The 13,432-nt window shown below is 45.3% G+C and overlaps 1 protein-coding gene across 2 annotated transcripts in view; it reads right to left on the bottom strand.

Annotated features, from left to right (window-relative positions):
* Positions 1-7,075: 7,075 nt before the first annotated feature.
* The window catches only part of slc36a1 (solute carrier family 36 member 1), a 34,258-nt gene continuing 27,901 nt past the window's right edge, over positions 7,076-13,432 (bottom strand). For both annotated transcript variants that reach the window (XM_005943786.3, XM_042228877.1), the window contains exon 12: positions 7,076-8,647. In XM_005943786.3, coding sequence (XP_005943848.1) covers positions 8,373-8,647 — 275 coding nt within the window. In that variant the 3' untranslated portion in view covers positions 7,076-8,372. The remainder of the gene's footprint in view (positions 8,648-13,432) is intronic.

Below are 13,432 nucleotides of genomic sequence, written 5' to 3'. Positions count from 1 at the left end.
GTGCGTGCGTGCGTGCGTGTTTTGGGACCAGTTTATGGGTCCACTGAGGACCCTTCGATGGCACCAGGGACAGCTGTTGGAGGGACAGCGTGTTTGTGTGTGTTTTGTTTGTTTTTTGTGCCAAGATGTTGCCGGTTCAAAGTCAGTCAAGGTCTGAAGTTTAAAGCCAAATGTTCCTGTGTTCACGTCTTGTAAGCGCAGGCAGGTAATATACAGGTAAAACAAGGGCATCTGACAAATAATCTGAACTCACAGGAAATCTTCAATGAGCTGCTGTGAGTCTTCACATCTGTCCAAGAAACAGAGAAAATAAATTGACCAAGAATTAAGTACATTAATTGAAGACCAACAGGAGTTTAGACTAGTTTAACATAAAAACGTCTTGTTCTTTTTGACACCACGTAAAAAGAAGCCATCCTCCCCGTCCTCGGTGCAGATCTGGGACCTGTGGGATTTATCATATCTCTGCTGCCTCTGCGTTGCAAGTTTTATTTACTTTATCAACCTCCAAAGATGAATCTAAGATAATAAATAGTAATATGACGGGAAGCAGTTACTCTCAGATGAAGCTGGACTAATCTAACCAGCTTCCACAGACACTTATAGTGAGTCTGAGAGGTGAAGCTAATGTAAAAACCTAAATTCCTTCTAATGACAACCAGCTGGCTGTTGGCAGGACACCTGTGGATCGATGCTGGATCGGACTGGGATCTGAGGAATCTGCAGTTACAGACTCCAACACGACTGTGAATAAAAGAAAGAAGCACAGATGACATAAATGAATAAAGTGGAATTCATCAATACTCATGTTTGGAAGATAGCGCAGCTCGATGAGGACAGCGGCAGGTTTAATTGGCCCACTGAGGGTTTAAAGAAGCACAGTTATTGGCTTTCTTTTTTTTTTTTTACCTGAATTACCTGCAGCTGTGTACATCTAAAGACGTATTTCTCTTATTTTTTTGTGCTAAAAATCAATGAAGCTTGCTGTTGTTTGTGTGTTTGGATCAGTTTTAAACAAACAGAATGGATGTGAAGGCCGAGCGGCAGCCGGTCGCTCTGAATGACAATGTTCTGGTTTTTCTTTCTCACGCTGTTTTGCACATTGCCGTGGAGAATGTTTCCTCTGAATGTTTGTAATGTCGATGAAACAAAAGAAACCAAGCAACACCTGAAATCCATGTCTTAATAAAAGAACTTTCAGTGTGAGCCGCTGGCCTCCTCGCTTTATTTCACACAGAAACAGCACGCTCTATCGTTATGTTCATGAAGGTTTAACTCTGGTTTCCTCACACGCTGCTGCTCTGTCTGCAGCCACCGCACTCATTTTATTATTTCTTCTTCTCTTATAAAGTCAATCTCTCTCTCCTGCTGGTACACCTGTCCACATTTGTGACTGATTACAAGTTCTGCCTCTTTCAAATGAACACATCATAGCTCAACTGATAACTCATAGCTAAGTTATCGAGTTGATAACAACCTCTGTGATTGATCAATGAGTTGGTGCGAGTAACTGATTGCTGTCTGAACAACCTCAGATCCATCTGCTGGTTCCAAACTTTAATTGCTTTAAAATACCGGTCAATATTTAAAAGCTGATGCCGGTCAAATACATACAGGTTACTGAGCGCTCATCAGCAGTTAAAAAGTTGCTGTTGCTGTGGTGACAGACCAAAAGGACACACTTCCCTCCACATTTCTTTGTGTGATTTCAGTCGAGCCATACTGACAGCTATCTGTCTCTCTGCACTTCAACACGCGGCCCATCACCACATCACCCTGTGTAATCTCAAGTCTGTTGCTGTGGCAACAGGAAGATCAGAAGGGTGACCTGTCAGTTTGGAGGAGCTGTCGCCGTGAGCAACGACGGCAATCAGCCATCACCTCCCCGCCAGGAGGACAGGTGAAGGAAAGAAATCAAAGAGAAGATGGAGAGATAAAAGGAAGTGAGATAAGCAGGAGGAAGTAACAGGGTGAGGTGTGAGTGGAAATAAATGCCGGCAGCACAGGTGAGTCGAAAACAGCAGCCACACCTGTAAGATTCAAATCTGAAGCACAGCAAAAGGAGAACCTGAAAACACCTGGAGCACAGCTGGAGCTGATGCAATGTGAGCGAAACTCGAGTTTCCAACAACAGAGATGACGTGTTTCATCAGACCCCTCTCCCCATCCCTGCTTCAGCCGGCTAACGAAGCTCTCATGTTACCTCATAGAGCATTCAAGTTCTCACGATGCCGTCGGCTATGATCTTGAATTTTAATGCACTGACCCCCCGATGCAGAAAGTGCTCCTCAGCTTCACAAGGTTAGATCATTATTGGACTCAGGAGAGGCGCCTGCTGATGAACAGCGAGCAGCTGAAGGATCCTTGCATGCCAGCACACACCCTGAATCAAAACTGACCTCGCTGACAGCCACGTTGCCCAAGTTCAGTTTTACTGGGTTTGAATAAATCAGAAACAGAATGACGGCTGGGTAACGAGGACCTGATCCTCATCAAGGTCTCGTGTATGACCGGCGGCTTGAGCTCACACAGAGAACACGTGACCCTGTAAACAACGCATCCTGTACAGGAAATATTTCTTAGATCTATTTATTACAAACACAGCAGTGATTCCTCCATAATTTATCCATCCAGGCATCTCCTTACACTTACACACTTCAGGGTCAAGGTTAGGCTGGAGCCCATGTTAGCTGTCACAGGGCAAGAGGCAGCTATACCTGGACAGGTACCAACCAGTCACAGAGACAGACAGCTATCACACTCATGCCTACAGACAATGAGCATGTTTGTGGACTGTGGGAGGAAGAACTCAGCCAGAGGTGGACGTCAACATGGTACCATTGGGACAGTCACTCAATGTCATCAGACCAGAGTGCTTAATCTGACTGTCAGTCAGCTGTTCACCTCAGCTGTGGAGCCACTGCCTGTATTTACTCTGTAAAACTCTGTGAAAGGAGTCAAGCACACCAGTGTATGAGTCAGAGCTCTGACCGATCACAGTCATACTCAGGTGAGCTGTTGAGGACATGCTGAACTGTCGCTGGTGTGGCTTTTTTGTCCCTGCTAGTTTCTATTAGCAGCTAACAAACAGTAGCTAACAGTGTTAGCTACTGTTAGCTGCTAGTAGCCGGGTTAACTAACTTTGTTGGACTCTTCATGGATAAACTGTAATGAATGAATTTCTGGGACACCTGAGCCAAACTTAGCCGGCCACCTTGTGTGTTTTTGCTCAGCTGGTGAAGTGGAGCTGTTGAGAATCAGTCAAGTCAATCAGCTCCATTCGCAGCCCCCCGACCTTACACCCAACACAGACATCACATGGGGACACAGGTCGGAGATCAGTAGCATTACAGAAAACCACTGAAATATACACTACAATGGGAAAGTAAAAGAGGAAAAGAGACCTCTACTCACGCTGGGCTCCTGGGAGGACAGCATGTGAACAGGAAACAAAAAAACTCCTCTACACAGAAAGCACATAAATGTCCACAGCACAACATTATGGAGCATGTGACAAGCCACAGGGTTGGGTAGGGGTGAGGAGTAATCCTAAGCAAACACAGCAGCCATCCTGCACTGCGCCACCATTCCTGCGCGGGCCCAGACCTGCCGTGTTCTCCAGGAGGGAACAAGCATCGAAGGCGTTTGGAAAGGGAGGGGGGGATAAGTGAGTGCTTATCAGTGTATGTGTATGTGTGTGTGTGTCCAGAGTTCAGCTAAGACAGTGTCCTTCGCCCTGCCAGGCTAAGTAAACAGTCTTCCAGCCAACCCAGGTGGCCTTGCAGGGAATGGGAAGAACAGTCTAAACACAGTCGTTATCAGGGTGTTTTTGTTCAGCTCCAGCCTTGAGCCCATAGCTGGCGCCGAAGGGATAGCCGCATTATGATGGTGGTTTTCTTTAGTGCGAACAACTCATGAGAATTTCAAACCTGTTCTTAACAGTCCAACACTGGACTCTCAATCTCCCGTTGGAGAGCCGCGAGCTTCTCCATGATGTTATCAAACTTACGCTCCGTGGTCTTGTCATTCTTGTGCTCAAAGAGCAGATTCGGAGAACTCACGACCGCAGTGAACTTCTCCAAGATGTGATCCAATTTGCGCTCAGAGGTCTTATTCTGAGTATTCACGGCAGCCGTAAGCTTCTCCAAGATCTTATCCATGCTGCGCTCAATGAGCCCATTCTGAGAAGTCACGCCTCGTGCCATTGTTTCTTGTGGGGGTTTGAACAGCAGGCACACGATTCTCCATTTCTGCCACCCGTCCATCGTGTATCCGGCAGGGAAAGTGCCACCCGGACACTCAGGCTCCCCCGAGCCAAGACTTCTTGTTAAGAAAAGGGTGTCAATAGCATTCAGGGACCAGTTGATCAAATCCATAATTCTCTTTTAGGTTTTAGAGAACAGACTGTGAGAGAGTGTTCCAGGGAAAAGTAATACAAAAAACACGAGACTAGACAAGGACACAAGAGGCTAAGCAGGGAAGATAAGGGAGAGGAGGAGAGGAGAAAAGTGCGACCGCCTTCGCCAAGAGCCAAACGAGAAAAAAAAACAACAACCCCCCCCCCAAGCATTCACACCAGGAGAGTTCGGTCAGGTTTAGGAAACCAGTTATGCCCCAGGATGAAGGAAAGATGTGATCTCTCATTTGAGAGATCACATAATATCTGAAAAGGGGGATGAGCCCTTGTCAGATATTAAAACACAAGGATGATCGTTCACATCTCGAGTCTGAAGCTGCAGACATGACTTTAAATGTCCCTCCAGGGCAAATGGCCGCTTGCAGTTATTCTCCTCCACCTTTGGTGTTTCAAGTATGTGGCTGATCTGTGAAACACCATTAGTGCAAAGGCAGAAGTCCTCACTGACCATCATATTTAAATATGGTGGGGAAACATAGCAGCTTTATGAGTATGCATTAATAAAGATACAATTACACAGTAATAAATGTATATGTACAATATCTTGTTTTTATTTTGAATAATAAACTGTACTTTAAATTGTTTGTCCCCGGTTCTCTAGATGAATCTATGAAAAATACCAAAGCTAACATAATTTGACATGAATAGTATTTTTGCCCAACAAGGTGATTACCAAACGGCTGTTGGCTGAAACTTTGGCACATCTCAGCATGGTGCAATGTGTCCTTAAAAATCTTACAAAACTGGACCAAAGTGTGAGGTCTAAAAACTATCTACACAGAACAGTATCTGAAAGTGAGGGGAAAGAAGACAGACATCTCTACTTCGTGTTAATAACACATGTTGACACAGAGTGGTGGCTCAGACTGCCATCTTACCTGTGATCATTCAAACACTCTGGTTAAACAAGCATATCTTTAGTCTCCAGAGTGTTGAAGAAAAGCTGTGAGTTTTACCAACACTGCATGTTAGTGTCTGCATGCCACTTAGGCGAGGTTCAGCTTTAAGCTTTACTGCTGCACACAAACACAAGACAAGTTCTGCAAATCGCAGTGAAGCAGTGGGAGGTGAAAGTTGCGGTGTCAGCAGTTGTGGCTTTTAATTACCAGCTGTTTGCAAAAGGAAATAAGGAACGTGGTCCCTTTGGGCTGAACTGGTGGCAGAAAGTCACCTAATTGTGTTTTTTCATTCAGTCCGGCTGCTAATTGGCTCCATTGTGGCTCCTTTTCAGGATCAATACAAATCTGCTGACCAGTAAGAACCTTAAAGCCAGACATGTCCAGTTTCTGCTCCATAGAGTGAAGTCTGGTGACAGTGGTTAGCATGGAAATGTTAGTATTTCTATTACATAGTATTTTTATGGATGGTTGCAGTCATTCAGGCACTAATTACTAGAGAAAGTCTTGAAACTTATAAAGTCAGTATTACATTTCCTATATGGGGTTCATGCCTTTAACCAGAGCGCTGATGAAGTGAAACGTCGTCCACCGAAGCTGCGGCGCAGCCCTCGGACGGCCCCAAGAGGAAAACGTGTTTCCAATGATGACATGGTGTATATGAAAAAGGCATTTTCTTCAGGGATTTTAGTAATTAGAGACTTTTCTGTTTGGCCTTTTGTCCAGGTGTAAACCATGTTTTAGGTCACTGAAAATGAAGTTTTTATCTTTTTATCTTGCAGCGTCAAATTGACGTCATGAATATCTGACCTGAGGCTTGTTGTCGCCATGTTGGTGTGACGAGCAGAGGGTAATTCAAACTGAGATTACACCAGTTCACATGTGATTAACAACTTATTGGCCAATGAAGATACTCCGATAATTCCTAAAATAAAAATGCCTTTTTTCATTTTTATACAACAAGTAGCACAAAAACAAGAACATTGACAGATAGTCTGATTAGCCTTACTTAAAATAATGGATCAGGACCCCCTTTAAGCACAGTCAAGTCCATCCATGGTAGCTTTGATGGCAGGAAACATGCCCAACAGAAACCTATGCCGTGGACTCATTGGAGGAACGCGCTCATGTTCATGACCACGAACAGTCTACACGCTAAGCTAAACGCAGCGTGAAGCAGCTCATGCTAAATATCCCAGTCCAGTTAATTTAATTCCATCTCTGGCCAAGCTTCACAGGGAAAACGAGCACCAGCGGACCCTCTCATTTGTGTCAATTAGGCGGTGGAAGGATTACTCTGACTGCTTCTGTGGCGCATGTTGAAAAGTCTTTGCACCTCGGGGAGCGGAGCACATGAACCAGGCAGAAACGCTCACACAGGCAGCTCCAAGGTTTCCATCTGGCCTCAACTTCAATTCTGCTGAGTGGATAGGCAGCAGAGGCTGATAATAATCTGCCCTTTTTGGACAACTACAGTTACAGCTAACTCCAAACACACTCATGCATTGGTAATATTTAGGGGCTGATGTTCAGTCATACCGACTCTGATGCTCTTACTCTGGGGTCATCAACAGAGTTTTAATCATGTGTGCTACGAACAACTTCATTTTCTACCTCATTTGTCAGGATGTGATGCCAAACGTCCAGTAACAAATCCCTCTAAAAATTTCCGAACCCAGTTCTGGATCGGCTCCAGGAGTTGGCGAGTTTTCAGATCCTTATGAGTCATCCTGCTAATACGAAGAGACTGAAACGCACGAACTTGGACTTTCAACATCTTTATTCTGAGAAAGTAAAGAGTAAAGAAATGAGAGTGATTTAGCAAATGAAGGTCTCACACATATGAAGGACGCAGGCCGTCAAGCTGGATGAAGTTTGGAATATTTTACATTTCTTGATGTTTTCATGCTGAAATGCACTCATTTGATCAGCTGCAACCTGACACTTACAACAGAAAAGGAAAATTATAGTTTAGATGAGTATTTACATGTGCAAACGTTTACGATGGATGGATATATACACACACAGAACGACTTCCAGCCCTGCATGAGGTGACTTCACAGGTGAAGGGAAACCAGAAGTCTGTTATCTAATGCCACACGAACAAAGACACACGGCAGCACAGACGCTTCACTGTGAGGCGTCGACAACACCTACAAGCCCGCAGTTAAAACTTGCTATATTAGATACATGCAGCTCAAACCTGATGGCGTTTTTTTGTAGCGACCTATCATCGGGCACTAATGCAGCTGTAATATTCACAAGAACATCTGGCACATTTTTAGGGGGTTTTAATCCCTGCACACCTGCCACACTCCTCCCAGAGGATCCCGAGACCCTCACAGGCTCTGCCTCTTGCACCTGTGACCTTGTTCTGTTTGTCAAAGCTCACAGTTTGACCCAAAGCTGAGAGCAAGAAAGCAGCTGTACTGTTTAACAGCTGCTGTGTCATCCTGGTGAGTCTGCTGTGATGAGATACGAACGATCTCCTGGCACTTCGAGGCATTCCCGTCAGAACCGCTATGACCCTCGACCCAAGCAACAGCGGATTTTAAATTTTTTAAAGCGATTTTAAAACTATAGTCAAAGTGAATAAGGCAGAAATCAAAGTGCTAAACAAACATGTTTACTTCTAAACTGGGGGCTGCGTGAAGCGAAGGTGTTTTACAAGGCTCCAAATTGGATGTTAAAAACTGAGGTAGTTTGATTTTTTGACTAAAACACCACAAACAATAATCAGTCAAAAGAATAAATTACCTCTAACCCCCGTACCATCTCCTACCTTCTCAATCATCATTAATCTGTTAGATTGCACTAAAAGGATGGACTTGATAAAGCGTGACTGTCAGGTACAAACAGAACATGACACAGCAGTGAAACATCGAGCACCACAGGTTCTCCATGGTCCTTAATCGTAGACATGTCACAGATTTATCCTGAAACAGCTGTGATGTCCAACAGCAGCAGATAAAATGAGATAAAAGTTCAAATGTGCACTAAAATGGTTTCAAATGGCCCGAGTAGGCCTCCATCCACCCGCCGGGAGTCACGCCACTTCATCACTGAACCAAGAAGGTGGATGGCGTCTCGTCGCGCTTGTGTCCGTTGCGGGCAACGATCTCCACGATGGCAATGTAGGTCCCCGTGACGAAGCCGATCAGCCCCACCAGGCTGATGACGAGGTTCTTGACTTTCACCGGCAGCGACAGGCCCTCGCCGTAGAAAACGATGAGCTGCAGCAGGGGTGGGAAGATGAGCGCCAGGAAGCTGCTGCTGACCGAGCCCACCAACGAGATGACGAGGTCCAGCTCTGGGATCAGGATGGCGAGGGCACCTGGGATACGAGAGGAGGAAAGGAGGACACAGTGAACAATAGGGCTGCACGATTTTTTTGCTTAGAATTGAGATCACGATTCTCTCACGATTTTCTTTTCCAATATAAATATTTCTTGCACTTATTAACTGCACATCAACTTTGTAACAGTTGAGACAGAACATAAAAACAATAAATGTCTCACATTTTGTCGTTGCCGCAAAACGTTGTACTGCTTGTAATTCCGTCTCCACTGTTGCTCGACACTGCGTGTATAGAGCAGGTAGTGCAACATTTTTAAAATAGTTGCGGAACAGCACTGTGTAGCGTTTGTCTAGGATGTTGATCATTCTCCTAAATCCCTCGTTTTGCACAGTGTTGATGGGAGCCATATCTTTGGTCAGGTGATAAGTGATAGCCTCCGTAATTTCTTTGTGCCTGCGGGAGGTCAACGGGTATGGGGAAGCGCTGTATAACGTTCCCGTTATTAATGTTTGGGTGGTTGACGGGGACGGATTTTCTCCTGTCACTTTCTTGGCCTTTACAGCTTCGTTATATTGCACTTTATGGTGACGTTTGAGGTGGTTATACAGATTTGTAGTGTTACCTTGCGGTGCTGCTACTATGGCAAAACACAGCTTGCAAATGATATTTTTTTGACTCTCATTGTCTTCTTTGAAGGCAAAAAACTTCCACACGGAGGAATGAGAACCTTTTCTTGGAAGTAATTTTACAGTGGGGGTGTCATTCTCACCGCCATCAGGAAACGTTTCCTCTGCGCTCATTGTGTTTTCTCCCCTCGGGCACTTTCACGTGCTCTGTTGTTTTTTCCCTGCCAGATGGCTTCTGTATCACGTGGTATAAGGCTCCGCCCTTGTCATTTGTTGAGCAGGAAGCGTGAGCGCTTGTTTTTCATGCAGATTATGTCCCGTATCAAAATGCGGTACAATCGTCTTTATTTTTTTTTTTCTTTTAAAAATCGTTGTCATTTGGAAATGAGATCGCACATAAATATGAATCGAGATCGCGCTTTTCTAACGATTAATCGTGCAGCCCTAGTGAACAACGTCATCTTTAAAGTGGAACATGACCTCAAACATTTCTAATGAGCTCAGTGCTTCTACAGGAAACAATCCACGGTTCTCTAAAAGGTAATTTTCCTCTGGGCGCACAGCAAACCCTCTGTGGGATTTCCAAAACACTTTTATTCATGAACGACTGTGAGGCCAAAGGTCAGACTGCGCAGTGATGATGTCACACAGGAGATCTTCCTAACACACCTGGACCAGCAAACATGTCAGACAAAGGAGGATTATTCTCAACTGTGAATCATGCAAAGCTTATCTAACAGACTGATTATTACCACAGAACTGGAAATGAGAAGAGAAGGTGTGTTTAATGAGCAGTTTCAAACCTGCTGGGTCATGGTGTGGCTGCTCAGGTGAACATTTGTCATACCTGGTGAGCGTTGGATCTCAGTGAACGCTTGACTGCCAGACCTTTTGTTTTCGATGATTAAAGACGAGTGTCCTCATCTTTCCTGATAGCGAGTCTGTTGCCCATTAATTTTTAAATCATGGGCAACATAAAGTTGATGCTGAAAAAGGAGAAGTGACGGCTGAGAGATGAAGTGAGGTCGGAGAGCAGCAATAGCCAGAGGGGAAGACAGCAAACCGAGGAGGCGGCGGGAGAGCCTCCCACCATGTGGAGTTTGTTCTCACGTGTTGGTGGAAGCGCCGACCGTGACACTGAAGTCACTGGGGACCTGAAGTGCCTTCACCTGTTGCCGTGGAGATGGGCATAAAGGGCGATGGCCGACCGCGCTCGTACAAAACAAGCGGCCCGCTGACAAGACGTCAAAGCATTTGCCTGAAAATGTTTGCACATGAGCAGGTTCAAGTCACGCTCCTCTCTGTGGCGAGCGCACGGGACAAATCAGCTGATAAAAGATTTTCTCAACCAGAATCGATCGTGCTCAGATCTGTCAGATTAACTTCTGGGGCAATGGCAAAGTCGAGCTTTCACACAACAAGAGCGGAAACCTGTCACCTCTGGGGAACGGCTCCTGAAGCCTGCTCTTCAAACTCCATTTGAAGCTTTGCAGTTTACCGAGTCATCAAATGAGGCAGGAGCTGTGAGGCGAGTGAGGCTTATTAGAGAACATGCTGAGCCTCTCTGGGGAGGAGACGTGGTCCCTGGAGAGGAGGCGTGGATCTTCAAAGTGCCGGAGAGAACACTCTGAGCACGCTAATTTGGTCGTAGCACTTTTAGGGCTTCAGAGACAAAACAAATTTTTTTTCTGCCTGGGTTTAAAAAGAGAGAGAGCATGCTACACACTGAAAGATGAAGACTAGGAAGGCTGGGCATCACATCATTGTATACGGATTGTCCATTGTTTAAATGTCCCGGGCCGTCAAAAAGGAGGTAGAGCTGTTGAGAAATGCTAGGAGCTAACTGGGAGCTAACCGTGTCATTCAAAAACATTAACTGTTGGCAAAGAGAGGAAGTGACGTAAGATTTGTGCATGCGTGGTACCGATCGGAGTCTACGAATTTGGACAGCCTTTGGCTGTATCCCAATTCAGGGTCTGCAGCCTTAAAGGCCGCATTTTAAGGCCGATTACATCACAGCGACGCGACGAAGGCTGTCCCAATTCAAAGGCTGCTCGAAATGCGGCCCTCAAATACGTCCTTCATTTCCCTGAATTTTAAGTACGTGGCGGTGTAGACTTCGTGGCCCGACATATCCCAGAATGCATAGCACCGCGGTGGGTGTGGATAATTTTGCTGAAAAAAAACAAAAAAAAAAAACAAAACAAAAAAAAAAATTGTGGATGAGGGGCGCCCGAAGAGTAAACTTTAAGTACTGAATATTATGTCACTTATTTATGTGCAAATGTTTAATAACGAAGAACATTAAAACATTACTGTTGGCCACATGTCGGCAAAGTTATGTGACATTAGTGACGTTTGTACTAACTTGGTTTTAAAGCCTTTACTTTAAAACAGCGGTCCCCAACCTTTTTTGCGCCACGGACCGGTTTATGCCCGACAATATTTTCATGGACCGGCCTTTAAGGTGTCGCGGATAAATACAACAAAATAAAACTAGTACCGGTACCGAAAAAGAAGATTTATTCATAACACACGTGAAAAGACCCAGGAAAACCGAGTAAACGATAAAAACGATAACAAAATAACGCTGAAAACCGATAAAAACCCTGAAAACCATACATTTCACACCTGAGCCTCAACTCTCGCGGCCCGGTACCAAACGACTCACGGACCGGTACCGGTCCAAGGCCCGGGGGTTGGGGACCGCTGCTTTAAAATATACGCCGTTCAATAGCTGACCTTAATCTTACAGAGAATGATCAAAGCTCATGTAGAAACAAACAAACAAATGAACAAAAGATTTTCTCCTTCATTTCTGTCGAAACAAAGCTGTATAAAACGTTTCCAGCTGTTAGTATCATGGTTGCTAGGCAACCTGGGCAGCACAACGAAGGCTAGACCGTCCCATTTCACAAGCCTCGCACTTCCGGCCTTAGCGGTCTTTAAGTATGCGGCCCTTGTGGACCGTTAAGGCTGTGTACTTTAAGGCTGCAGACCCCGAATTGGGATACAGCCTTTGTTGCGTCACTGTGACGAAATCGGCCTACAAATGCGGCCTCAGGAGGATGCAGCCCATGAATTTGGACACCCCCTATAGCTTACATTTATTCTGTAAATAAACAGGAAGGTGACATAAGGCTTACAGAGTCAAAGTTCAAAGACGAATCAAATACTACATGATGTTTATGAACACTGTGCAGGAAGGAAGCAATCACCTGACTGATTCTTACATAGTACATCAGGAGGAGCGATAATCATGGGCTCAGTTTACAGAGTTTAAAACAAGGAAATTATTAATCATCAATCCAAAACAAACATTCAACCAGAGTGGGCAGCCTACCCGTCTGCTGAGGCTTAAAAACATGCACAGCACAGTGTCATGGCATAGACATTAAAAGAAATTCCAGAAAAAGAAAAACAATACAACTGGACCCAGCACTGAACCCTGCAGGAACACTCCACAGGTGAGAAAAGCAGAGTCAGAGAACATCCTTCCACATAAAACCAAAACAGAGCAGAGTCACAGATACCAACTAAAATTTTCATTTTAAATGACTCAATAACAACAACAGCCAAGAGAGCATGACAAGGTCTCTCCCTTCTGTGCTGACCTCGTCATGCCTTTAACCACACCCCCTCAGGTGTAGAGGTAGGGCTGCAGAGCGTACAGCATCAGTGCATCTCAGTGCCATTACCCTCTGTTCAGACAGCGTCAGTTTGGAATATGTGTATAACTTTCTATTTAAACCCACCAGCATCAACAGACACTGGGAAGGCCAGGCTGGTTTCACAGCCAGAAGAAAAATGGGGGTGCGGTGGCTTTTAGCCCGTCAGCGGGAGCCTGTGAACTGAGCCAAAAGCTTTTAAATGAGAGATGGACCCCCTACCTTCAGCTGCGTCCAGCAGTGGTGATGCTCCGAGGTGGGATCAGACTTTTGGGAGGGCTTTGGTCTACTTTCTCCACAGGGAGTCAGAGGGTACCAGCGCCACTGGCAAACACTTCCCAGAGAGGAAAGCAAGCCCGTGGCGGCGGCAGGCAGGCGGGCTCTCTGATTGTCTGTCGCTCGGTGGACCGCACCTCATTAAAGATGTCGGGGGTGGCTCGGTGTGCTCAGTAACTCCCGGGCCGTTTCACTGGGAATAACCGAAGTCTGCATAAGTTAAAGTTGCCTTTTTTGGCAGAAGACTAAAC

The sequence above is a fragment of the Haplochromis burtoni genome, unplaced genomic scaffold (assembly GCF_018398535.1).
Source record: "Haplochromis burtoni strain Fernald_Lab_line unplaced genomic scaffold, NCSU_Asbu1 Contig_361, whole genome shotgun sequence".
In the NCBI taxonomy this organism is placed as follows: Eukaryota; Metazoa; Chordata; class Actinopteri; order Cichliformes; family Cichlidae; genus Haplochromis; species Haplochromis burtoni.
This window is presented reverse-complemented; position numbering and strand designations above follow the sequence as displayed.